Source organism: Varanus komodoensis, unplaced genomic scaffold (genome assembly GCF_004798865.1).
Source record: "Varanus komodoensis strain SLA01 unplaced genomic scaffold, ASM479886v1 scaffold57, whole genome shotgun sequence".
Classification (NCBI taxonomy): domain Eukaryota; kingdom Metazoa; phylum Chordata; class Lepidosauria; order Squamata; family Varanidae; genus Varanus; species Varanus komodoensis.
In genome coordinates, this window is record NW_025336182.1 from 1,348,962 (window position 1) to 1,376,065 (window position 27,104).

Here is a 27,104-nt window from a genome sequence, read left to right on the forward strand (position 1 = left end):
GGATCCTCGGGAGGCAGCTCCTCCGCTGCAGACCTGCTCGTTTCGAGAGCTCCTCCGGGAAGGGTGTGTGGTGGGGCCATGCGGTCCTGAGGCCTGCAGTGCAGAGCAGGCCTTCTGCACAGGGGCAACTGCTGGACAGGATGTGCCAGCACCCTCCCCGTCTGGGCAGAGACCGAAGACTCATCCATCTTACGCAGAGAGAACAACACTGGGCCGCCCCCGAAATCCGGTGACGTGTTTTTCTTTCAAGCCACCAGAAAGGATCCCATCGTGCACTTCAGAGAGCAGCCCGCAGGCTTGCTGGCACCCGGCATCGGCAGGGTGCTCCTGCGCACGCCGGCTGCTGAGCGGCTTGATGTCTTGCGGCCATCCGGCCAGTGGGGCGCTGCAGGCAGCCCGGCTGTCACTGGGTGAACCAAGCGCTGGACGGGGTGGCCCGATCCGGCAGGGCTCCTCTTGTGTTTGTGCAGACGGCTGGGGTGGAGAGTTAAGCTTGTGCCCATCTGCTGCTGCAGAGATTCGGGAAACGGGACCGTGCGCAGACGCTTCCCCGCCACTTCACGCAGCCTTCCTTGTGGCTGCTGACCCGTCTTCTGCATCCAAAGGCCACCTCGGAAGCCACGCACCCGCCCTCCATTTCAACAGATACCCAGCACAGCGCCAGCAAGCGACCCTCACCCCCAGGGCCCCTCCCCAAGCACAGGGCCCGGGCGCCCTTGCTCGCCCGAGGAGGAGGATGCCAAGGCCAACGGGATCAGAGGATTTAATCTGTAAGTCAGGTCTTTTTTTAATTAAACCAAGCTATTTATATTATATATACAAAAATTCCAAATGATTTCTTAAAAAAAGGATATTGTACACCCAGCTCCCCTTTTCCAGCTTCCTCCCCAGTTGCCACGTCCGTCTTTATTTTCAGCTTGATACATACAGATCGAAGGATTTGAGCAGTTGTTCAGCTCCTCTGGTAGGTTACAGTGATGTGGGGGGGGGGGGGCCGAGAGACGGAAGGAGTCCCTCCCCGCTGAGACTTCTCCCAGCAAGGGACTCCGGTCCTCACAGAGACGGGGGTGCGGCAGGCCGGCTTCCCTTCTCCAGGCAGCTCTACGAAGTGAAGGTGGAAGAGACCTGGACAGACTCACCCATCCCCCGCCAAAAATCACTCCCTGCATCGCCATCACCTTCTTCCAGGACGAGGGTTTATTTGTGGGGGAAGGAGATGCTCCACTTCGTTCCACAGTCCACGGTCATCAGGGAAGGAGCTCCAGTGTTGTTCTACCAGCAATTTCAAGTTCATTGTCTCTCTCTCTCTCTCTCTCTCTCTATTTTGAGTGCAAGGATTCCCGAATGCAATTTCAATAAGTCACAGAGCTGGAGTCGCCAGGAGGTGTGAAAAGAACATCTGCTTTGGCGTTGATGAAGTAGGTGGCAACGAACGAAACGAGCAGAATCACAAGGCCCACTATAAGTATGACGATCTGCAGAGAGGACCAGAAAACAAAGCAAAGGGTGGAGAGGAGAAAGGTGCGGCCCCACGGGAGCCTCCAGGCCCCCGAGCACGGCTGCCATGTGGCGGAGAAGCACCTTTGAGGTGGGGGTGGCTCCCGGAAGCAAGTGAGCGGATGCCCTCACAAGCACAATTCATCTCCCCAACAGTTTCAGATTTCACCAATCAAGGGGAGAATTCGCCTGTCCTTACGGCTGGGAGTTATGTGGCTGCGGACCGGAGGAGCCAGTGCCTCATGCCGCCCGCCACAGCTGGCCAAGGACAAACTGTTACGCGAAAGGAAATCGCTCCTCAGTGGGCACAAGTCTTGTGTTATGTGCGTTTGTTTACTATAATTTCTAGCCTTGGTTGTGTGGGTGATCCACCGTCTTCCAGATGCTTTGGGCTACAGCTCCACCAGCCCGAACCAGCAGGGCACATCAGTGATTATGGGATCTGCACCCCAAGCACCGGGAGGGCACTGAGCGGCCAGCCAGATTGACACAGGCGGCAGAAAACCAGCTTGCTCCTGGCCTGCTCCTAGCCGCAGCTCCATCCCACAACAGCTGCTCAAACTTCAAAATCTTTGCCCATCTTTGCCCATCAGTTCAGCCCATGAAGAAGTAGCCTCCTCCTGTGCCCCGCTGAGCCCGGCAGACTGCCAGAGCTCACCGCTGAGCTAGGCCCCAGCCGGGTCCTCTCCAGCCGTGACTGCCCAGACCTTCTGGCAAGGAATGCCAAGCACCAAATGCAGGATTAGCCGCAGGCGAACGAGTGCTGCTCTCGCTGCCGTGCCAGACGTCTCCTGAAGCAGCCCTCCATGGAGCCGGGCCCCTCGCCCACCTAGCTCAGTGCTGCAAGCTCTGGCTGGCAGCAAGCCGGCCCAGCTCTTTGGCAGCCCAGTTAGCGGGTGCACGGGGACACCAAACCACCCCGGAGCGGTGGCGTCTCCTCACACTGCGCATCGCCGGGGTCCAGCCCCCGAGGGGCCCCAGAGCTTCTGAGTTCAGACAGACCAACGGGGGAGGCACGTACCTCAAACTGCTTGCTGGCTACGAGGAAGATCCGGGCGTGAAGCTCCTTCCAGCGGCTCTCGGTCCACGTGGAGTACTCTGTGGAGTTCCACTGCTTGAGCTCAAAGGCTGGGGAAGACGCCTGGGTGAGGTGGACCGTCGACATGACGCAGAATGGCTTGCGGGGGGACGTGGCGTTTGGGAACGGGAAGCCCTGCACCCAAGCGTAATCGTAGGACTGCAGAGAGAGCAGGAAGAAGGGCGGGTTGGCCGGACCCAGGCACGAGCTCTGAGCTGCCACGCCTGGCCCCGCAAGCCACTGGAAGCCGCGCTCTTGCTCCCGGGCTGGTGGGGCCCTTTCTCCAGAGCCTGGTGCCTGGGGTCGGCATGATGGGACTTGCTTCTCTCAGAAGCCAGTATTTTAACCCTGTTCACAGGAGCTCTTAGAAGTGGCCAGTGTAAGACATCTTAGGCACCTCCTTTCTTCCACAGAGCTCAAGGCAGCTAACAGTAACATTAACTCTACAAAAGAGCGAAAACCACATTTTGAGAAGGCTAAAAAGACGACATTCAAGCAAGCATCAAAAGCGGTTGATCATATGGCTTCCAGCAAGTTAAAGCAACTTAGGGAAGCCGGTCATGGACCTGAAGTGCAAAGGAGGTCAAAGTGGCTCTCGCTGCCCCGGATGACTTTCAAAGGGAAAGAGCCACTAAATGCCGCCCTTTCCCCCGGAGCCTGGGGGCAAGCAGCTACGGAGGCCGAAAGGGCCCAAGAGAGCAGGCAAGCAAATGGGAAGCGGCAAGAGCGGCCGCCCGCCCTTCCTACTGAACGAAGCTGCAGCTCTCCGCGGGGGCATCCATGGGGAAGGGGGGGCCCAGAGGCCCACCGGGAAGGGAGAGAACCCCAGGCTCGATTCCTGGCCTCTGGCTGAAGGGCTCAAGGGGCAGCGAAGGCCAGGGGAGCCGCCACCCCTTGAGGCAGGTGGCACAGCCTGCTTGGGGCCCACTGCGGGCGCTGGACTGCAACTCCCAGCATGCCCCAGGCTGGGGGAACGGACCGGGCGAGCCGACTCACTTCACCCTTGGAGGCCTTGCCCAGGTTCAGGCACTGCTCCTTGGTGGTGTTGTCAGCCAGCCGAGTGCCGGTCAGGTTGGCCAAGACGTGCTGCACCAGGTAGGTGGCGTTCACCGGGCTGGAAACGGCAACGTAGTACTGAAGGGGCTCGTCTCCTGGGGGAAGCAGAAGAGGGGAGTCCCGGGAGGGGCAGTCGGGCCCAGGGAGCCTCCCCCCACCACGCGCGCCCCACCCCTACCCAGGTATCGCTTGAGCTCCGCCTTGACGATTGCCTGGAACCAGCTGTTGTTCGCTCGGACCAGGAAGCCGTAGAGCATGCGGGCCACCTGGAAGAGAGGGGACAGCGGGTCAGGCCCAGGGGCGCTGGCAGGAGGTGCGGCCGGCCGGCCGGCCGGGCTGGCCAGGCCCGTCAGGGGGACGGGGCACGAGCCGCTCTGTGGCCATCGAACTAATGCTGGCAAGCCGCTCGCTGCTGCATCCGCACCGGGCTGAATTCAGCACGCCAAGCATCCCAGCTAGTGCCTCTCTGAAGAAGAAGTTTCTGCACCTGCTGACGGCTGCAACAAGCCGGCACCAGGTGAGTGTTCACAGGTGGGTGGGGGGAGCAGGCACCCCAGACCGTGGGGCGGGGGCCGCAAGCCTCCCCACCCCCTGGCACCTCTCTGCCTACACTGTGCCACCAGGGGTGATGCTCAGAGCGTCCACAGACGGGGTCCCAGCATTAGGGGCGGCGAGGGAACCCCACAATCAACACCCGGGGTCCAACTGGCTTCAGCTGGGGTGAGGGGAGAGGACCCTGGTGTTCAAAGAGGAGGACGGGAAGCTGTTCCAGAAGTTTGGTGATTCAACAAGGAGGCGGAAGAGCGCGACACAAGCGCACCGTCCGGGCAGCCAGCCACGGAGTCCCTTCTGCTCATACCGTCATGGGGTCCGCCTGAATATCCACGGCGCTCACATCTCCCCCTGCGAGCCGGTAGAGTGCACGGGCAACCACGGAGGCCACTTCTGCCAGGGACTGCGAGGAGAGGGGAGGAGGCGCCACGTCAGCCGAGGCAGCCAGCTGCAGGCAAGGGGAGCTGCCCAGCCAACCCTTTGGCCGGCGATGCGGCGGCCGCTGGCGCCTCCAAGGGCCAACCAGGCATGCCGGACCATGCAGGCATCCTCCGGGCCCCGGACGCCTCCCCTTCCCCCCACGGGGTGCTCAACCTTAGCTGTGTCCGTCACGTAATTCAGGGCATCCTCCGGGCTCATCCCTGGGGGGTAGTTCAAAAGGATGTTCTCCGGCGTGTCGTAGATGCTCTGGTAGTACCTGAAGAGGAGGACGGGGGGGGGGGGCTGGTGAAGGCGCAGCACGGTGTGCAAGGGCCGGTCGCATCTGTAGCAGGTGCCAGCAGGGCTCCCCTGGGGGGCTGGGCACAGGCCTGGAAACTGCTCCCCCCACAGCCGCCTCCATGCATTTAATGAGGCCCTGCAATTAACTTGGCCCTCCTGCGGTTTCGCTTGCTTGATGAGCTCAAGTCACTTAATGGACAGTGGCGGGGAGGGAAAAATCCTCGGGGGAACCTCCCGGGTCCCGAACGCAGGATCCTCGGGGGAACCTCCCGGGTCCCGAACGCGTGCTGCTCAGAGGTGGGCCCAGCCACGGTTCGCATGCAGCCAGGCCTGCGCAGGTGACACGGGGGGGGGGGGCGCCAGGGCCCAAGAAGGCGGCCCCCACTGCCGTCCTTGCTGGAGCCGCTCCGGGGGCCGGGGGGGCAGAGAGATGCCAGGGACCGGCCAGGCGGGCGCCTCCCGAGTTGGGCGATCGTTGCCAAGGCAGGCCGAGCTGCCCGCTATGGGGTGAGCGAGGGAGCGGGCCGCCAGCCCTCACGCTGCATAGCCTGCGCACCATGCGGCTGCACGGACGGCGCTTGGGGACCTTTGTGCACGGCGCTGCTTATCTGACCCCGCAGAAGCCTCTGCCGCCCCGAAGGGGGCGATGCGCCCGACCTGCTCTGCTCCCACCGCCCCAAATCAGCAAGGCAATGAAGATTATCCAGTAGCCACCGAAGACCAGAGCAAGGGGACAACGAAAGCCCCAGCCCGGTGGGACGAGGCACCGAGGCCGAGGCCTGTCGTGGCCCCTTCAGGAAGGCGCACCCGGCGCCTGGGTGCTGCAGCCCTCCTGACAGCTGGCGGGGTGCGGAGCGGGGCCTCTGCGGGCGCAGGGCAGTCCCAGCACAGCAGTGTCCTGGCAGCTGGATCGGCCTCCGGGGGGGGGGGGGCGGTGCAGCCAGCAGTGTGTGAGAGGCACACAAGCTCACCTTGGCGACAACCCTGTAAGGCAGGCCCGTGGCACTACCCCAACGGTATTAACAAGTGTTAAATACATACACACACACACACACACACACACTTCCTGCAGGTTGTCGGGGGGGGGGGGGGTTGCCCCAGGCCATCCCATGAATGCAAAGCGTGGGGCAGAGCAGCACCGTCAGGCGGCTTTCAAGCCGTGAGGCCGGAGCCACCGGGAGGGGAGCTCGGCCCTCAGCCACACCCCAGCCCGGCTTGCCTGCGAGAGGGTTGCCATTTCCAGAATGCCGGGTCTGGGTCCCAAGGAGCCTTTCCATGGGGCAGGCAGCCCTGGTGGGTGGGGTGGGGTGGGGTGGGGTGAGCCTGCTTACTCCCTCCTGCCTCAGCCTGTGGAGCAAGCTGCTTGGACGGGGAGCAGAAGTGGAGCTGGGGCTCGGAGGAGAGCACGGTGCCCGCAGGCTGCCGCCGAGCGCCGCCCCACTTCCCTGCCCCCGAGGGAGCTGGCCTGTGCCCCAGCCCCGACTCCGGCCCGACCCGAGCCCAAGGAGAGCGCTCCGGGCTCGGCGAGGAAAGCGCGCACGGCGGTGGCGGCGCTGGGGCAAAGGGCGCTGCCTGCTGCTGCCCGGCCCCCGGCCCCCGGCCATTTTGCGTGCCAGGAGCCCCGGGAGAACAGCCGCCCCCGTGCCACGCGAGTGCCGCCCGCCAACCTCTGGCTGCCGACCGGCTGCGGGAAGCGCTGTCAGAGCGATCACGCCGCGCCTCCTCAAGCGCACGGCGCATGGCTGCTCCCATGTGCCCCCACCGCCACTCCCTCTGGGCCCCGTGCAAAAGGCTGCGAGGGCCCCGCCGGCTCCTTCGGGCAGAGCTCGGAAGCGAGGCGGCGCCGCATCTCCCCGGCTGGGCCACGTGCCTGGCAACTCCCAGGAGCAGAGAGAATTCCCAACGAATCCTCACCTGGGATTTCTACCTGGGCCATGCAGGGGCTGCCCCGGCCCTACCAGGGCATGGCATGGGCTGCCGGGGCCCAGTGGCATCCGCTTTACACTGGAGCCGCCCCCCGTGTGGAGCTGGGGGTCTGCCCGCCTGGCAAACCCGAGCAGCTCATGGGAGCCCGCCCCTGGGCTGGGGGGTTGGCGGAGACAGCAGAGGCCGGGCAGGCCTGCTCCGGCTCAGAGGCATCCTTTGGCCTCTGCAGATGATGCCCTGGACTGATGCCTGAAAGGCCTCTGGAGCTCCCCTGACTAGCAGGACTGGGAACCTGAAACGTTTTCATTTATTCGTATTTATTTATACATGTATTTATAGGCCACCTGTAACTGCCCAGTCATTTCTGATTTGTCCAAAATGTTCTTTGGATGGATTGCAAACATGCAAGGACTAGATGGCCACGGAAATGGTTTCCGGTATAAAGGAACTAGAAATTTTGATTCTGATTCCACTTAATACATGGCATTTCTGCCCTACTTTTCCCCTCTTGTGAGGAACCCGGGGCAACTCACACCACTGCTTTATCCCCACAACACCACCCCTGGGAGGGAGGTCAGGCCGAGTGTGTGACTGGCCCAGGGTCGCCCCGCGGGCTACATGGCGGAGCGGGGCCCGAATCCAGCTATCCTGGGCTCCCTGCCCGGCACTCTCACTACCACACCAAGACAATACAAGGCAAGACAGGAAGGCATCAATCATTCATAAAAACCCCCGCAACTCTCCAGAATTCTGACTGGAATGCCTCAAAATATGAATGGGGGAAGCAAAGGGGCAGGGCAACCCTGAAATCGCCAGACAGCTCCCAGACACTTGGAGGGTGGCTGGAAGGTGGGGCAGACAGCATGTGGCCCTCCGCAGGTTTCCACCTGCACCTTCCTGTGCATGCGCACCTTGCTGGCTCGGGCTGAGTGGAGCATCTGGAGGCCCACAGGTTGCCTGCCCCGGGTTCGAAGGGCTTCACCCCAACACACCTGCAGGGACGTCACAGCCGAGAGAGGTACCGCGGCCGCCAAGCCATTACCTGTTCTGGAAAGCAGCGCTGTGGTCGGCCAGGACCACCCCGGGGATCTGCCTGGCCCTCAGGAACCGCTGGAAGGAGGACGGCGGGAGGGCCTGGGAAGCCCCGATCTCATTCATGACTACGCTCGTGTTTGCAGTACTGTTTTTCAGGGTCTCCACCATGTTTTGAATGCTTTGCTAAAGAGCAGGGAGGACAACAGCAATTACTTTCATTCCAGTAATGAGCTTAATTGTTGGTTGTATCTGTTGGGAGTACGCTTCCGAGCAAGGCAGTTCCAGAAAAAAAGGATCTGGAAGCCGGGCTGCCGTGGCAACACCGGCAACGTTAACTGCAGCCAGGGTCTGGCTGCTGCTCACCTGAGTCAGCGGCTTATTACGCGACTCCTCAGTAAATATGAAAAGGGATATTTTGGCCAGCTGCCTGCAGCCCCACCACCCGGCAATCCTCGGCCATCAGGCAGCTCCACGGACCTCCCCCCACCCGCCCGGGGTCAGAGGAACAGCACACCTGCCCCCAGGCGCCTGGAGGGCGTGAACGGCGGCCTCTCTGCGGGTGTGCAGCTCCCACTCGGAGCGCAGGGGCCGGGTCCACCGTTACCTTGGCAGCTGGGTCCTTTTGAGAGACGGGATCCGTGTGCATCCACAGCTTTGAGTTGATCCTGAGTGCCACCTGCAGCGGAAGAACAGCCTGTCACCCTGTCAGAGGGCAGCCAAGAGGGCAGCCTCGGCGCCTTCAACAGCGCCAAGCAAGGAAGCCTGGGGACCCGAGGGAGCGTGGCCAGGAGAGGCTTTGGAATCTGCCTGGCAGCCACAGGATGTTGGGGCCCTCGGGTGCCTCCCCGGGTCAAGACAGGCAGGATCCACTGGCGCTGATTAGCCACGCTGCTCTTGTTCCAGGACCCTGAACTGGCACTCCTGCTGGGGGAAATACCCGCACCCACAAGAGGAACGCAAGGGAGTCTCTCTTCCTTTGTAAGAGCGGGCCAAAATTGGGCAGCCCCACACCCTGAAGTGGCCTGTCCAGCAGCAGGTACAGCTGCATTTGCCATCTGGGGCCCCCCAGATGTGTTGAACTGCAATGCCCATGCCAGCTGGGGATGATGGGAGTTGAGACCAGCACATCTGGAGGGCACCAGGTGGTCACCTCTGAAGCTAGGCATTTATGCAGATCGCAATGCCAACTTCCTTCAGCCAGGGAAGTCGAGGCAGCGCGTGAGAACGGAGCAGGCTCCCAAACGCTTCCCCATCCAGGCGTGGCCAAGCCAGACCTGCCTCCGCCGGAGTTGGACATCCGGTGCCTGGATCGTGTCCTGAGCCCCTTGCCTTTGGAAAGCCACCAAGCAGTCAACTGGGGGCGGGGGAGGGCAGAGCGAGCAAACGCACACGCAAGTGAAAAGGAGCGCTGCAATGAGGCTCATTTTCGCTTCTGCCTTGCTGGGCCAACGGGTTCGGGGGCGAGTTGGCAAGTGCCGCAGGAAGTCTGCAGCAGCACACCTCCCTAACCATTCCGAAGTGCAACTGAACCGAGCGGCCTCACTGCAGATCAAGACGCTTTTGCGATCTCTGACACCTTTCGCAGCCATGGCTGGCTTGCAATTCCAAAACATTAACTGCAATATTTCTGCAAAGAACGGCTGCCTTGTCTCTGTCGTGCACAAGGAGAGTCAGACAGGAGCGCCTGCCGGGCTCCTCCTGCCGGGCCCTCTCACAGTGCGACGCCTGACGTCTTCCCGCGGTCCTTCTATGGTTCCCAAGCACGGAAAAGTGGAGCCAGGAGCCGGCCTGAGCCCACAGGAGCCGGCGGACGGCAGGCGTTCAGCCGAGGAGTGGTGGAGGGGAGCGTGAGACCTGAGCCCGCACCTGACCCAGCTCCAGAAAGGAGTGGATGTTGTCCAGCTTGATTGGAAACTTGCCGTTCTGCATGTCGTACACCATGCGAGAGCTGCCGATGTAGTCAAAAGTCTCCTGGAAAGGGGAAGGCAAATTCAGAAATGTTTTCATTTTCAGCAATCCAGCCTCAACTACGAACCCTACGACCATGCGGGCTTTTTACAGTGCACAACTCTTTAAAGCCTCGTGTGCGTCGCTGTTCGTGTGCTGGGAATGCTGCGAGGCAGGTCAGCGTCCCTGCAGGTGGAGGGGCTGGAGGACAGCACTGCGCCTGCGGCAGAGGTGGGGCCCGGACCAGACCCTTTCGGTTCCCAGCTCTGCCTCTCTCTGGCAGACCTGTCTCTCCCAGCTCACCTGAGGCAAGCCGCCATTCTCCTCTCCTCCATCCACGCCTGGCCCTTTTGAGGAATGGTGCAAAAACTACCTGAAGTACGTTTAACACCCTAAAGCACCACACACTTCGACTACCAGCTTCAAACCACGATCACGAAACGGCAACTGCTGCAGCCCTCCGAGGGAGGGACAACGGCCGACTCCCCCACGCTCGCGGTGCGGGGAGATCCCGCGGACGACTCTCGGGGCTCTGGAAGACACCACAGAGCTGACAGTGCTGAGCAAATGAGGCCTTTCCATGTGATGCCTGGAGGGGAACATCAGCTGCTAACCATCAGCTCCCCCCTCCATGCGCCCCGCTCCAAATATCCTCTTGACTTCGCGCAGCTGCCATTAATGGCATTTTGCCCCCGTGTGCATATATTTTTAATTCTCTCCATGTGACTCCTCATGCTCAGCAGCAGTGCGCCTCTGCAGGCTGAAGGAGGGCCGTTCGGGCACTTCCTGGAGACAGCCAGCCAGCCAGCAAGCTGCTCCTCGGGAAGGCGGGACGCGCCGCACAGCCCGGTCCGCGGGGCTGCTCCCATGTCATCCTGAGCACTGGCAAACCGTGGCCAACTGCGTCCCAGCCAGGGGCTGAGGGTGAGGAAAGGCTGCTCCCACCACTGACGGGGGGCCGGAAAGCTCCACCGGGGAGGGGTGCCCCAGCCAGGATGCCCCTCAAGTGCAGGGCTGCTCTCCCCAGGAAAAGGCTGCAAGTTCTCCCCTGGCCCTCCTTCGGAGACCACCCTAGGCCCTTCCAGCCGAGGGTCAGAGCAGAGCAGCCCGAACGGCCCATCACTGCTCCGGCCCCTCGGGAAGCAACCTGGCAGGGCTCGGGGTGCCAGTGAGCCCCGAGGCTGGAGCCCGCCTTGTGTCCAGCGAGGGGTGCAACCCCCAGGACTGCACCCTCAGTCACTGACAGCACAGCCCTGGTGCTCAGCACTGCACCTGCTCTCAGCCAGGAGGAGTCCTTCCCAGGCAGACGGGACTGGCCCTGCGGCCTAAGGGTACCTTCCCGGTTTTCCCCACTCCCACCCAGCTGAGTGTTACAGCTCCGGTAATTCTGCATATCGGAGAAACTCAAGGTACTTATACTGAACTTAGAGTTAAGACGACACGTTTTTCTGTTTGTTTCCTATGCCTTAGGATCTAATTCAGTGTTTTTGTTTGACTAAGAGATTAAGGTTAGAAACATTTCCGCATTCTGCTCAAAATTTCCCAGGAAAGTCAAATCGCTGGGCAATTCCCTGGAGGGCCTGTGACTGCGCAGCTGCCTTGTGCAATCTGTTCATGCAGCTCCCCTGGGAACAGACGGCTTGCCCCAAGGGTAAACTCAGCATCAGACGCGCTTCGCAGCTGGGAAGAGCAGAGCTGGCTCGATCCTTATTCAGTCCTAGCCCAGGAGCCAAGTCTCTCGGCCCCAAAACGTGGGGAGCAGCCTGGGGTGGAGCAGGTCCCGCTCTACCTTGCTCGGTCCTGTCTGCAAAGACCAGCAGCAGCAGCAGCAGCAGCCCCCACCCCCGCGAGCTCCGCAAGTGAAGGCTCATGCCCGGCGCTACGCGACGAAATTGCCCCGGGAGCCCGCTGGTCCCCCCGGGGGCCCCCCTTCCCCTCATGCAACGGCGCAGCCTCACCCCCTGAAAGAAGGTGAACATGATGTTCCTGGGCAAGGCGTGTGTGCCAGGGACCTTGTGGATGGCAGCTGCTGCAGCCAGGAGGGCCACGAAAGACCCGACGGCGCTCTCCGCTCCGGGGGCCACGTTCCAGAAAAAGGAGTGGCTGTCGATCTGCCGGAATAAGAGTTGAGAAGGCCCAGAGAGCGCTCGCACCGCGCACGATCCATGGCTTGGTTTCTGAGCACGGCCCAAAGGGCTGATTGTAGCTTCTGGCACAATCTGCGGCTGAAGCTGTGGGTTCCTGAGGGACCCACACCCTCCTTCCCTGGGGACCCAGCCCTGCTGCGCTGACGCCTGCCTCAGAGCCCACCCACCGCGGGAGGGGGCTCCCCAGAAGCTGACTCGTAAGTGTACGGCACCCCAGAAACTGGCGACAGGGACCTGCCCGCTCTTTCAAGAGGAAAGGCCCACTGGCCTGCTTTGCACGACCTCATTGGTCCATTTTAATGCGGAAGCCTACATTTAATCAGCTGTGCTCAACAGCGCATCACAACTGGCTTACCCCAACATACCTTATTTTTATTCAGTACCCTGCTTTAGACCTGAATTTTAAAACCAAAACAGCCTCATTTGCTCATCATCACTCAGGCAAGATCCAACATGAAGCGCAATCACCATTTTACCCGCTCTGGACCCTGTTCTGACGGCCCTGCTGCTCCAGCCACGGCCACACGGACATCTGCTGGTGTGCCCAGCTGAGCTCGGGGGGAGCGGGGGGAGCAAGCAGGCGCGCGGCTCAGACTGGGGCTGCCCAGCCTAGCCACTGCGCCAGTGGAAACAAGAACAGCCGTCCCCCCCGGGCCCCCAGAGGCACAACGCCCCGAGCAGCCAAGGCTGGCAGTGACGATGGTGCCCCACCCGGCTGGCAGCGACGACGACACTCTCCGGGTCCAGCGTGGCAGACTCATTGAAGGCCTTCAGCGTGCTCCACACGTTGTAATCCGAAAGCGGGTCGCAGACGACTTCTGCAGGAAGGGAGAAGCAGCCCCGGTCACCTCGAGGGGCCCCAAACCGCCTGGGACAAGCGACAGGCCCAGCCCAACTGCTTGCCTTCTGCAGGCAACCCGTCGGCAAGTGATGCCTTTGCACTGCTCGCTTTGACGTAACCGTGTGCTATTTGTAAATCGCCCGGGACGAAAGTGACTCAGAGCTGCAGTCTCACCGAGCAGATCTAAAGGAGGCAGCGATCAGCCCGAAGCTGCCTCAGCCGCCGCTGGTCCACCTGGCACAACAGACTCACTCAGGAAGACGCCCCTTCCCAGAGCCCTTTTGTGCTCAGAGACCGGCCTTCAACATGCAAAACAGCCTCCTGCTGCTGTGCCGGGATGATGTGTGCAGCTGGCCCTGGGCCCTCACACTCCCCTGGACGGCAGCGGCTGCCCAAGCCTCATGGTTCCGTCCTGCAATCCCTTTAAAGGCAGGAGGACTCAGGAGCTTCAACACAGAGAGCAGTGCTGGGCAGACACGAGGCCTCAGGAATCAGCTGGGTTCTTCACTAGCGCTCCGAGATCCACCAGTCAGAAGCTGGTGCAACGAGAGCCTACCAAGGCCAGGAACCGCCCCAAGTGCCGACACGAGGGGAGTGTTGTGTTCCCGCCCCCCTGCACGAAGCCCCGCTCTTGGCAATGCCGGGCTCCCACTTCAGCAAGGTGACGTCAGGCAAGGGTCAAGGAGAGCCCTTTCATGGCAGCTGTTCTTTAACGGGGAGCCAGGAATCCTTGCTGGCCTACAGCGAATTATGAAGAGTTCAGCTGACAGAGCCAGAGGCCACTTCAGCCTCCTCCCCCACAGAGAGAAAGGCGGGCTCTTCCACTGAGCCATGGGCCTTCCTTCTCCCCAGAGGTCCTCCCCAGGCCCCCGGACTGAAGGAATGCAGGAGGTCGACCCCAGAGATGGCAAACAAGTGCACCCCGCCCGGGGACAAGCACTCCAGAGCTACTGGATCAAACTCCGCTGCAGCCTTTGGGCTCCTGAGTATTTTTCCAATACATTCCTACTAGAGTAAAACCCTTCCTGGTACAGAAGTGGGGAATCAAACAGGTCCGCACTGACTGCTGTTGCTCCCAGCAATGGTTAATTGGTTGTGGGGGTCACAACTAGCACCCCCCCCCATTATGGTTCTCTTGAATCAGTGGCATCTCGCGGCCTTTCTTTGATGCCCGATGGACCCACAGGCACGCGGCGGGTTCTGCCCTGCCTACTGGCAGGAGCGGCACCGCAGGCAACGCTGCCAAGCCTCTGCCCGGCCTTGTGTGCGGCCACTGCAAGCAGGCCAGCGAGTGCAGGACGAGAGGGAGCTGCTGTGGGGGGGGGGGCAGACCTCTTCACCCCAGGGGCTGAACTTGCGTTCCGAGAGGCACACCCCAATGGGCGGTGAACCCCTCACGGCCAGTAACTCGACCGGGCCGACCGGGCCCAGGGGGTGGACTGAAGGCACATCAGGCACCGCCGAGGTTGAAGCTAAGCAGGCCTGGGGCTGGCCTGAGCTTGGAGGGGAGACCCTCTGGGAACCGCCATGTCGCAACCTTGAGTTCCACCGGGAAGAAAGTGGGATATAAATATAAGCGATAAACCTTTTGGAATGGGAAAATAATGAGAGGAAGGCAGGGAACCATCTAATCAACAGCGATCAACGGAAACAGGTTGCAGTCACAGGGGACCCGGAAAAGGCAGACGACGCCACGCACCTGCCCGGCTCTCACCTGGGTTGAGGCTGACGGTGCTCTGGATGGCATTGCGCCGCATGCAGGTGACGGTGCTGGTCACGGCGTGCATGTGGGAGGACAGCTGCATGGCGCACAGCGGGTACTGGGGCGTGGAGCCGTTCCGGGGGGCGTTGTAGGTGTGGTAGCACTAGGAGGGAACACGCCAAGGCCTCTGCTGTGAGAGCAGCACGCTGCAGTGCTCCGTGCAGCCCAGCCAGGCAGCTGGAGCAGGCCCGCGGCCCGCCGAACGAAAACCGAAGGCATGCCTCACTTTCTTCAGGTAGCTATCTTCAATTAATTATGCACACAAGCATGCTACAATTAACATAACCATTTCTCGTTCTTGCATTTTGTTTCTTAAGTCTCAGCAATGCAAAGTAAGCTTATGAGACTGAGCTACCATAGCGATATTCCAATTAAAAATAACTTCCACGCATAAATCAGAATTTGTTGGAATGCAACAGGAAAACAGCAGGAAGCGCACGTGCCTGGTGTTCCCAATTCCCTCATCAGGCCTCCCCATCCAATTACCTCTGGCTAGCCAAGCCAGGCAGCACACCCAATGTCTCAGGAGAGCCAGCGGAGTGGGTGGAGCGCCAGGCTGCGGAGCTGGGAGGTCTGGGCTCCAGGCGCCACTCATGCCTGCAGCTCTCTGGTGGTGCTGGACTGAGCCGTCAGCCCTCCGCTTAACCCACCTGAGAGGGCTGAGGCTGCGAGGGTTCTCACAAGAACAGAACGCGTGGGATACAAATGCCACGCAATCACAACAGCAACACAAGACATTTTTAGCTGGGTTATGAGAGTCAAACACAAAGGACTGAATGCATCCATTCAGGGAGCAGGACATTTCCAGAAGATTGCATCATGGTGAAGGAATGCATGGACACAGAATCACAAGCGAGGAGAGCGGGAAGCGGCCAGAGGGCCACCAGGTCCAAGCCCTGCTTGCTGCGGGGCTCCGGATCAAACCATCCCTCTCAGGGGGCTGTCCAGCTGCATCTTGCATGCCACCAGTGTGGGAGCCCACAGTCTCCCCAGGACATCAGCCCCATCGTCGTACAGCTCTGAAAGCCAGGAATTTCATCCTACTGTGAAGCTGGGGCCTGGCTTCCTGTCCTTGAGCCCATTATTCTGTGTCCTGCACTCTGGGATGATCAAGAAGAGATCCTGTCCTTCCTCTTTTTCAAGCCTTCCGAGGACTTGAAGAGTGCTGTCTTGCCTTTCTTTACAAGGCTACACATGCCCAGTTCCCTCAATCCCTCCTCAGATATATGATGGCCTTCTTCAAACACCAAGGGGGCTACGTCTGCTGCAGCAAGCAAATGTTGCAGTACGATCTCACCCAACAGGAGCTTTCCTTCAGGGCTCCGGCTAGGCAGCCACGTCCTCTCCCAGGAGCCTAAGGGCCAGCACAGGAACCAGCAAGCCTACTGGCTGGGTGCACCCTGCGAGGATTCCCGACCAGCCCACAGGTCTCTTTCCCAGGCCCTGCCTGTCTCCTGGGGCAAAACCTCCTATGCCTGGCCAGCGGCAGGCTCGAGATCGGTCCTTATCCTTGCCCGGCACTGAGAAAGGGAACCTTTCCGAGCAAGGATAACGCCCTCCCTTGGGCAAACCATCACAAATGCCTTCCACATGAACTGGGGCACCCGTCCTCCTCAAACACTGCAGGTTAATTACTTACAGATCCTTCTGGGCCATCTGGTGTTTTCAAAAGGATGGCCTTAGGAAAATGGGGAGCAGTGGGTCCTTTTAGGATATCCCAGGCTGCTCTTACACAACGGCCCCTGCACAGAGTCATCTGAAAACTGGCAGGCGCCAGTCCCTCAGAAGAAGCGACCATTCCTGCGGCAGTCGTCCCATTATGCCAATAAATTAAAAAAGTTATTGGCAGTTCCATTTTTTAAAAAGCTATCAAGGTGCACAACAGGAAACCACTGCACCACTGTTCCCTGAAATTTGGAAGTTGCAACATTCCTCAGAGGTGGCTAAATAAGCTAAGGAGGAAATACAACCCCAGTATATCCATTTTTTGATTTCTGAAGATGGTCATCGGGAGGCATGGAAGTTCCGATCTCCAAATTTCAACTCGTGTTTGGCACCCAAGCTGAAGTGGCCATTCTCCAAAGGGCTCGGTCTGGGGCCCGAGGCTTGTGGTTGGTGCTCCGGTACCCAGCCAGGCCCTTCCCTGTGCCCTCTGCCGCTGGACTCCGGGTGGCTGAAACGGGACTTTTCCCCGACAGCGCCGCAGTGGGGCGGCATCTTCCCCAGGGAGACGCGCCACTCCGTTGCTCAGGCAGGCACTGGACACGCACGGCATCAAGCGGGCCACAGACCCCTAGTGGCTGCCGCTTCTGAGGTACAAGCCAGCTCGATGCCAACACCGCTGCGAGACGGGTGTGACGCTCTTGAATCCATTTGCGGAAATTACTGTTCTACCGATCTCAGTGTTTTCTGACTTACTCGAATGTGCTTTTAACCGCCCTTGGCTGTCACTTCCCAAGCTACAGAAAGAAATAATCCAGCCACGGTACCTGCTTGATGACCTCTGTTTCATTCTCATCTTGAAGGAGGAAGATGGGGAAGCCAAAGTCCTCATAGGAAAGGCTGCTGCCGAGGGGGTTCCAGGTGGTTGCCTTGCAGTGAGTGTACTCGGGGCCGTAGCTGCTGTTATAGATGCCTGAAGAGGCGGCGAGGAGGCACAGGTGAGCACGGCTGGCAGGGTCAGGAGTGGCTGCGCAGTCACGTGCGCAGGTGTGTCCCAGCAGTGGCTGGCGGCCCTCGCACCGAGCTGCCCAACTCCCATAATGGCCTCGGGTGGATGCCGGCAACCCCAGAGCGAGTCACAGTGTGGGAACGAGCCCGGATGGAGCCGCCCCCCCACCCCCCGCAGCAGCAGGGGACCAGAGAGCAGGCGGCTTAAGAACGGGGCAGGAGGACAACTGGGGGGGGAGGGAGGGGGGGAGGGCAGGCCAAGCAGAAAGGTGCGTGCCTGCACAGGCGCCAAAGCGGCAGGGCAGGCAAAAGCAATTCCAATCTCAGCTCGTCTGGCTTTAAACGAGCTGCTCCCTCTCGACCCAACATCTGCAGCACGAGAACACCGACAAGCTTGCAGGGCACTGGCAGCAGTGGCCAGAAGAAGGTACCACACAAGCACAGTGCATGAAGGCCTCCTTTAGAGAGAAGAGCCCAAATCTGCGGCAGCTCGCTGCCTCCCCTCACGCCCCTCCCCCCCCGCTCAAGCAGGATTGAACCCATGCAAGCCATTCAGAAGCCCAGCTGAGTGGCAGCCCGAACAAGTCCCCCCTCCGACCATGCAGTCCTCGAGGAAGCCGCCCTCCTTCCTCACCAAAGCCATCGTTGGGGCACTTCAAGCCAGGAGAAAACCCCTCGGCGGGGCTGGGGCTGGCGAGGGCCACGGCCAGCCCGGAGATCCGAGGACTGCCCTTCAGCTCCTGCAGCAGATCCCTGCCGAGAGAGAACCGCAAAAAGGGTGAACGCCAGACACACTTCGGCGACGGACCACCTGCAGCACTCAAAGGCTGCGTGCGGGAAGACACCGGAGCCCTCCGCCCCAGAACAACGCTTTCCACGGCAGCGGGGCACGAAGCACGAGCGCACAGGCCACGCTCCCTCTATGGCGCCTCTGTGTGCGCGGAGCAGCAACCGCAGAGCAACGCTCCATTCGCCCGCCTATCGCCTTGCCCAAAGGCACTCAAGGGCGCACGCAAGTGCCAAAATCTCCCCTGACCCCCCGTTTCATCTTTCTGTGATTAATGGCATTGCAGGAACGGGGAAGGTGCAGCCCTCCAGACGTTATTCAGTGGCTGCTGCCATCGCCCTTCACTGCTCGCTACGCTGGCGAAGGCTGAGGCGAGCCGGGTCCAGCAGCTCCCGGAGGGCCACGTGTTCCCCATCCCCGTGGCACAGCGCGAGTCCACCCCTTCCCCCACGCAGGCGCAAGCGAGCGCTCAGCCTGCCCTCCTCCTCGCTCCCTCTTGATGGGCCTGCTGTGACCGAGCTCCACGCCAAGGCCCTTTGCTGCTGCTCCACGGGATGCTCCCATGAGCACCAGCTCCACGCCAAGCAGGTAGGTGCAACGGCTTTTAATACGGCAGACAAATGATTCTCTGTAACACTGCGAGGAGGAGACAACCTTAATCCCATTTGCTCAAGCCTTCTGAAACTCATATTATTAACTGAGGCAAGATGGTGTGGTGGTTAAGAGCCTGGGACTGGGTCTCAGACAGTCTGGGTTCGAGTCCCCGCTCGGCCATGGAGCCAACTGGGTGACTTTGGGCCAGTCACAGACTCTCAGCCCAACCTACCTCACAGGGTTGTTGTTGTGGGGATAAGATGGAGGAGGAGAATGATGTAAGCTGCCTTGAGCCCTTTGTAGGAAAAAGGCAGGATATAAATCGAAAAATAAATAAATAAAATAAAAGATCTAACTGGGGCGTCGTTCTATCATTTTATATCACACAGAGAACCTGACAAGTGGAAAATGCATAAAGGGAGAGTTGGATCAGGAAGAAGACGGAATTTGTCAGATGGAAGAGGTCAATCCAGGAGAATGGGACTGAGGAGAGGAAGAGCCAAGGTCCTCTTCATGCCGAACAAAGCTTGCACTGGGCCTGGGCAGTTTCCCCAGGAAGCCAGCAGCTGCTTGAGGAGGACGCCGGGAGATGGCGAAAGTAAGGCAGTGGCTTGGCGCCTGGGCTGGAGCAGCAGGGGATGCATCCACCGCCGACGCGCGATGCAACCACACATTACCGGTTGAAAAGCTTCCCGTCCAGCAGCACCACGTAAGGGGAGTGTGGCCCATCCTTCAGCACCCAGCTCAGGTCAGAGCGCTTCTCCACGACGTGGATGACTCCCGTGTCCCCGTTCATGGAGGCTGCAAGGAGAAGAGACACCAGCGCTTCCCTTGGGTGGCCATTCCCTCCCCTGCCGTCTGGTGGTGGCATTCTGCCCGCCCCCAGCTCCCAGGCCCTGCTGCAGCTGCACCGAAGCACGCGCAGACGAAACGGCTGCGGGCCAGCGGGGTCCTGGTCACACCCCCGCCGGCCCCTTTGCTGCTGCTTCTCCCACATCAGAGTCCGGGTTGCAGGCCCCTCGAAGGCACGCCTGGCCAGCATGTCCTCCAGGAAGCGCCGTGCACCGCGAGGGCACAAGGGTGGCGCTGGCAGGAACGGCCCCTGCAGCACAGGGCCCAGCCGGCCAGGCGCACGGGCCCGGCAGAAGCAACGCGAAGGACACCGTGCCGGGCTCTCCCCGCTCCCAAACAACAACTCCTTCCGCCTGGTGGACTCACACTGGCAGCCAATTTGATGGGTGGCGTTCAGGAGGCGGACACACGAGGCTGTCCTGTTCAGCGGGATGTAAATTTTTCTCTCTACGGAGTTGCACCAGCCTGAGCCTGCAGAGAAAGCGGCCGCATGAGAGAGAAGTTACTTTGACCGGGGAAGCAGCGCGAGATTCCCCTCTAGGTAAAACCCATCAGTCCGAGCCGCGACTTTTAGGCCAGTCTTCCCCAGCTTGGCTCCCTCCGATCTACTGGACTGCACCTCTCATGACGAGAACGATGGTCCATCACACCCAGAGAGCACCAGGCCTAAACGAAGGGTGGCAATCCCTGTGCAGCTCCCACTCAAAGACCCCCCGCCTTTCTTTCCTGCCTGCTCACTGAAAAACGCCTGGCGTGACCTTAGAAGTCCCAGCCCCTCACAGCCAGCCGGCATCCGGCAATGCTCGCAGTGCTGGAGAAACACGGATGCGAATCCCACTCCAGCCATGAACCCCACGGGTGGCTGCGGAGCGGCCCAGCTTGCGGAGCGGCACTGCCGTCAAGCAGAAACAAGGTCCAGGAGGACAGCGTACGCAGCAGGGCGCTCCGCCTCCTCTCAGCCATGAGGCAGAACAAGCGGCTAACAGGGAGGCCTGCTTAGCAAACTCTCCCCCTTCAACTCATTCCATCGACGCATGTCTAACGTTTGTTCAGCATGCCCCAAGCACTAAGTGAAGCAGCAAGGAAAGCCCTCGATCCCTGATTTCTTCCACTATTAAGTGTACTTCACATGCAAGAAAAACGAACCGCATTTAATATCGCAATGAGTTCAAATGCCGTGTTCGTCCACGTCATGTGGCAAGCCGCACCCGATGCACAGATGCTCCGCTCACCCCCTGCCCCTTCACTAGGATGACCTCACATCCTGTCAGGGGAGCTCGCCGGTTGAAGAAGCAAGGCTGAATTCCTTTCGCTTGTGGATGTCTCCCCCATTACTTGCAAATACTTATCAGGAGGACCAATACAAGGAAAATCTCCCAACTGGATCTTCCTTCTTCCTAAAATTGTACTTTAAGAATCAAGTTGTCCTTCACACAGATCCAGTATTTCCCCTCGTTGCCCTCCTTCACACACAGATTCTCAATCTGGGATGGCCAGCAAAGAAAAAGACATTCAAGTTCGCCACCTCCGTTCTCAGTCACTGCATCATTATCTTGACCAGCTGCCTGAAACAGGCAAAACCTCAAACAGCAGTTTCTTTTTCTGTCACTCCAAGCACAAAGTAATCTCCACCCCAAGAGTCGCAAGGCGGTAGCAGCCAGAATGGTGGACTTGGACCACGGAGGACTTGGCTCAGAGGCCAACTCAGCGGTGCCACTTGCTAGGTGACCTTAGAGCAAGTGCTAAGTACCTGCCAGCTTCAAGAGTTGTCATGATGACAAAACACTGGGACACCACCCACCCTCATCTCGGAAGTCCAAAGTCTCCGCTATTAACAATCACCCGCAGCCACTGAAAAGCATTTTTGCTTCTCATGAGGCAGAACCATTTCCCTTACCAGCTAAGGCGGTTGCTCGCCCACCCACTTTCTTAGTCCCACCCTGTTTTCCTAGGCAGAAAAACTTCCCATTGCGTTCCTGCCCTGCTCAACGATCGCAAGAATGAATGCCTGGCTGTTGCAATGCCACGATCTGTTTTCTTTACTTGCTTAAGCAACCCCGCCCCCCCCCACAACACACCATGCTACTTTCCTTTCTTATGCCCCATTTAGAAAAGTTTCCTGCTCCTTCCGCAACCTGCCCCACCTGAAATGTGCTACAGCCAGAACTCCCAGAAAGAGTGTGGCCATCATTCAGTACTTCTCACAGGTATCAGGTTGCTGGCGGCTGGAGCTATACAGCAGGGGTATGCAAGCTGGCACCCTCTAGAAGCTTTGGACTACAACTCCCATCAACCCCCGGCAGCACTGTCAATGGTCAGGAATTATGGAAGTTGTGGCTCAACACATCTAAAGAACACCTGGCTGGGGAAGACTGCTGTAGTGTTTCCATCAATCTGTGATAAGAAAAAGATCTCTTCTACTATTGGTACCAGAGTGGTATGTAGATAACAGTTCAATAAAGTCGAAAGTGCAAACACAACAAGCCATTTCTAAAAGCAACAAAGAATGCACAATATAACAAACCCTTAAAAGCAAAACAAAAACACATCAGCCAGCTTAAACAATGTCACATTATGACACTAGCAAACCCTAAAACTAAGTGTTCCACAGTAAAGGACAACCAAATCCAGTATCTTCAGTTTCTGCAAGAAAAACACTGAGACAGTCTGACCAATCTCAGTTGGGAGGGCATTCCTGAGTGCAGTACCACCACAGAGAAGGCCCTGTTTTGTGTACACATTTGCTAACTCTCCCAGGCAGGCATCAAACATATGCTCTCTAACATTAATCTTAATTCCTGAACAGGCTGGCATGGGAGAAAGTGGTTCCTCAGGAAATCCATTCCTAAGCTATTTAGAACTTTTAAAGGCTAGAATCAGCAACAGGAAGCAAGTCTGGCAGTAAATAGGGAACCACTGGGGCTGACACAAAAACAGAATTACATACTCTGACCTGGAAGTACCAGACAGAAGCTGGAGACATTTATAAAGTGTCTGGACAGTCATCTGAATGGGTTGGTGTAAATTAGTGCCTTGCAATAGCAGAGAGTTGGACCTGATGGCTTTCTTACCCCTTCCAACTCTACCATTCTACGATTCTATTACACCAACTGAACTTTTGGGACTGTCTTCATAGCCAGACCCCCATAGAAAGTATTATGATAATTCAATTCAGAGATAGCTGATTCATGGAAAACATCTCTGGGAAAGGCCAGTTAGTTTTCATAGGCTGGTAAGAAATACCCCCCACCCTGACAGCCAATAAAAAACAGGAATCAAAAATCACCCAAAGCTACATATATACTTTTTCAAGAGCAGTGCAAAGCTGAGGGAACCAAGGTTCAATTTGGATGCCAAGTACTTCCTGACAGTTAGGACCCCTAGAGTATGGAATGGGCTTCCACAAGAGGTGGTTGAGGCCCCATTGATGAGGGTATTCAAAGATAGGCTGGAAATGAACATGATGGAAAAGTCAAGAGCAGAGCCAGCTGGAATTGGGGGGTCAGACTAGATGGCCCAGGAAGACCCTTCTGACTTGCCCTGTTTCTATGCTTCTAAGTCATCAAACCAGGTCGAACTACTTAACCCATTCTTAGATACCTCAGATTTGCAGAGTTGGGTTTTCACTAAGCTATTTCAAAGGGTTACTAACGTGAGAATAAAATGGAGAGAACTACTTTGTTAAACTGTCTGGGTTCCTTGCAAGAGGGAAAAAAGATGGGGTATAAATGTAATTGAAATAATGGTAATACTTGACGGGAATGAGGAAAAAAATGTGAACATCATCACACCAGTGTCATCACAGCTCAAATCCCTGGATGGCCACACCCAGCAAGAGCTGCAAAAGAGGTTCAAGAGAGTCAAAGGGATGCTTCCCACCTGTCCACCTCCTTGCACAGGTTAACCAATTGAAACTCACCTCAAATTAAATGTGATTACGAAAACTGTGAGTTTTGAGTAGTTGAGATATGAATATCACTGTGGCAATTTATGAAATCACTGGCCAAAAAGACACCTGTTGAGTTTCTGCCTCCTCCTTCACAAACCTCTATTTTTCTGTTCCTCATTTAAACCAGATCCTCCACGAGATCGGTTCCTGAGGGCTGCCCCATGTACTCCTAGCCCTCCGGTCCTCGATTCTACAAGGCGCACGTAGCTCGCCAAAACACTCTTGCGGCCTCAACTCAGCTTTCGCAAACTCGCAGGTCAGCCTGACGCCCTCCAGTTGCGCTGGACACGCTGCCCGGCGACGCGGGCACTGCTTGCTGTTCGACGCAACTGGCCAGGGGAGCCAATGCGGACCATCAGCCCGCACCCGCGTCCCAGGGGCTACAGAGGCTCGCCATCGGCGCCGCTCAGGCGTGGGCTTTGGCGAGCCGCCGGCGAGCCGCAAAGCTCCCCGGCCGCCCCCCCCCCCGTATCCTCCCAGCATTCCCAGATAGGTCTCCGGCGCCTCCTCCGAGCCAGCCTCACCCGCCACCAAGACACCCAGCAGAAACCCCCGGAGCAGCCAGCGCGCGGCTCCCGTCATCTTCCGACTGCAGCTGGGGGCGACAGCCGCAACTTCCTCCTCCTCCTCCAGAGCCGCCATCTTGCCGGCAACTTCCGCTTCCTCCCCCTGCCGCGGCGCTCTGGCCGGGCGTCCGCCGCGCTGCTCCATGTTCCAGGGCGGCGGCCCCTTCCGGTTTGCCACCGTCCCCGCTCCATTGTGACCGCCGACGGGCTGGGGACGTTTCTCCTCCACCTGCAGGGGGAGCGCTTCCGCCGCGAGGCCGCCGCCTGCCGGTCTGCCCGCCTCCTCGCTGTGCTTTCCTGGCCGGAAGAGGAAGCGCTGAGGTGGCGCCTGGCGGCGGTGACGTGGAGGCGGCGGCGGAGCTCGACGGCTCGAGGAGACCTCGGCGAGGGGCGCGCAAGGATGCTCACCAAGTTCGAGACCAAGTCAGCCCGCGTGAAAGGTGTGCCTGAGCCCACTTTTTTGCAGTTTGCGCGACTGCGCAGCGCTGGCCGCGCCTACTCCGAAGTCAGACGTATTCAGTTCAATGCGTGTTACTTCCGAGTAAAAGTGTGTAGGGTTGATGCCTTTTGCTGGGGCCCAGCAGGGGCTTCTCCATCTCGGGGCGAACAGACAAAACACTGGGCTGTGCTTAGAGTAGATCCTTTGAAATGAAGTGGGATCGAGAGTAATACTGGCAAGCTTAAAAGGCCTCCTCCTCCGTAACGTTGATAGATAACGGTCCATAAAGAGTCTCACTGAGATCACTGGGGCTTACCCTGAAGTGAGTGAGTATGGAGTCCGCATTGAGCAGCGGGCTCCGGGCTTCTGTGGCCTTGTAGGCCCCTTCCAGGGCTATTATTATGTGCGCCTGTGATATTAGCAGTGCAGTCAAAATCATGGACTCTCATTTGCAAAGCCACAGGATTCCAAAACCATTTATCCAAACAGGTATGACATTCAGTGACAGGATAATGTTTAGTTTGAAAGCATTTGTTTCATACAGAAGAAAAATTTAAATTGCAGATAATGTAGCAGTAGACACTGAAAAATAGGGAAAAATGGAAAAAGAGAGGCTACTTATATTAGAAAAATATTAGAAAATTCCATGAGGATGTGAGTAGCTAATAGGTGGCATTCCTGGCTTCGAGTAACCCAGGAGTGGAATTAGGGTAGATGAGGCAACTCCATTTAAGCAGTTGGAGCAGCTGGTGCTCTTTGCAGAAAGGCTGCATATGAAATGTACCAGTTTGTAACAATAATGACAGATATCAAGAAAGAGACGTTTGTCGAGCGGAGCTGGCTGGTGCCGGAGGTCAGACTAGATGGGCCGGGAGGCCCCTTCTGACTCGCTCTGTTTCTCTGTTTCTATGTCTGAAAAGCCTTTCTTCCTGCTCTTTAGGACTGAGCTTTCATCCTAAGCGGCCTTGGATCCTGACAAGCCTGCACAATGGAGTAATCCAACTCTGGGACTATCGAATGTGTACGCTCATCGACAAGTTTGATGAACATGATGGTAGGTGGAACCAGCTTAGAATGGACACGTGTGTTGAAGAGCCACTGAAAAATGTTGGACCGTTGTCTTTCTCTTTGTTTTGTTTCTGTCCTATCTGAGGTTGGATGTCTGCATGGCTAAACATTCTCTAGATAAGACCATTTTAAATAATGATACTGTATTGCCTCTAATCCATAAAATGTTAACAATCCTGCTGGATGAAATTGGAATAAATCTGTTACAATGAATATATGCCATACACTCCAATATATTTTACAGACAGCAAAAGATGCTACTATTTTTAAGGATAATTACATGTGGACTATTATGATTAATAAATTCCACTCAAAATTTTCATCACGTCTTCAGCCCATTGTGCTATTACAGGTGGGTCTTTGTCCTTCCAGTGTTACAATATTATTTTGATCCTTAGTCCTTGTTCAACCACATTGCAAGAAATCCATATTAACCCATTCTACATTTTCATTTTGAATATATTCAGTATATTTCTGGACTAATTGCCATTCATTTATTTCCTTAGCGTTCATGTTTAGAATATATTTGTTACTTCATTGACTATCAAGTAAATGTTGAAGACTATCTAAGTTGTCAGCTAGCAATACTGTATCATCGGCATATTAAATGTTAGTGGTAATATCTCCACTAAAATGATGCCATCATTTAAATGAGCAAGGGCTTCTTCCTGGAGTACAAAATAAAAAGCAGTGGGGAGACTACAGCCTCGGCATACTCCTTTTTCTATTTCTTTATCTCTCTGCATCTGGTCTGTAACTGACACTGCAACCTTGTGTTGCTAGCACATACAAATATATCTTGAATCAAGGCCTTATTTATCAGTAACTCCATAAATTTGTCATGTTTGCCAAAAGTTTTCTCAAAGTCAGTAAAGCAACCAGGTTCAAAGCTCAGCAATGCTCCACAAGTATAAGTGTGCAGAATAAAGCTTTCCTGCTTTCATGCCCTCTTCTGACTCCAAACTTCATGAGTCTTGTGTATTATCTTAAGAAAACCTTAAATGTCTTGTTAAATTTACTGTTCTGTACTCACAGTAACTTTAGCATTTTCCTTTTTGAGTAATGCAATAAATATTGATCTTAATTCAGTTTTAGGAATGATCTCAGTTTTATAGATTTAGTTGGAAAAAAACCATAAAACTATTTCAGTTGCTTTCTGTTAATTTTAACAGTTTGGTAAAGCATAATCTAATGCAGCAAATTGGCCATTTTTAATAGCGGCATTGCATTTTGCATATTGGTTTTCTGTATTTCTGGTCCAATATTTATTTATTGTATTTATATGCTGTCCCATAGCTCAAAGGGTTCCCTGGGCAGCTTACAATAGAATAGTAGAAAGAACAATAAAACATCAGGTAAAAACTTGAAACTCAACATTAAGAAAACTAAGATCATGGCATCCAGTCCTATCACTTCCTGGCAAATAGATGGGGAAGAAATGGAGGTAGTGACAGATTTTATTTTCCTGGACTCCAAGATCACCGCAGACGGGGACTGCAGCCAAGCAATTAAAAGGCGCTTGCTCCTGGGGAGGAAAGCTGTGGCAAATCTAGACAGCATACTAAAAAGCAGAGACATACACCATGCCAACAGAAGTGCGTATAGTCAAGGCTCTGGT

At 57.1% G+C, this 27,104-nt stretch overlaps 2 protein-coding genes across 4 annotated transcripts in view; one reads left to right on the forward strand and one right to left on the reverse strand.

Annotated features, from left to right (window-relative positions):
• Positions 1 to 746: 746 nt before the first annotated feature.
• On the reverse strand, positions 747 to 24,073 carry NCSTN (nicastrin). Of its 2 annotated transcripts, XM_044449190.1 has the most exons (17): positions 23,938 to 24,073; positions 19,831 to 19,935; positions 19,290 to 19,413; positions 17,866 to 17,984; positions 17,051 to 17,196; positions 14,514 to 14,664; positions 12,670 to 12,776; positions 11,770 to 11,922; positions 9,731 to 9,835; positions 8,469 to 8,540; positions 7,872 to 8,047; positions 4,778 to 4,880; positions 4,491 to 4,586; positions 3,810 to 3,897; positions 3,572 to 3,726; positions 2,519 to 2,734; positions 747 to 1,475 (listed from the first exon to the last, which is right to left on the reverse strand). In XM_044449190.1, exons 1-17 carry the CDS (start codon positions 24,053 to 24,055, stop codon positions 1,353 to 1,355), a joined length of 2,157 nt encoding a protein of 718 aa, XP_044305125.1. In that variant the 5' UTR covers positions 24,056 to 24,073; the 3' UTR covers positions 747 to 1,352. The 2 variants fall into 2 exon arrangements, with proteins under 2 accessions (XP_044305125.1, XP_044305126.1); XM_044449191.1 differs by lacking the exon at positions 11,770 to 11,922.
• Positions 24,074 to 24,295: 222 nt separating this feature from the next.
• The window catches only part of COPA (COPI coat complex subunit alpha), a 37,933-nt gene continuing 35,124 nt past the window's right edge, over positions 24,296 to 27,104 (forward strand). For both annotated transcript variants that reach the window (XM_044449132.1, XM_044449133.1), the window contains exons 1-2: positions 24,296 to 24,419; positions 25,359 to 25,472. In XM_044449132.1, coding sequence (XP_044305067.1) covers positions 24,380 to 24,419; positions 25,359 to 25,472 — 154 coding nt within the window. In that variant the 5' untranslated portion in view covers positions 24,296 to 24,379. The remainder of the gene's footprint in view (positions 24,420 to 25,358; positions 25,473 to 27,104) is intronic.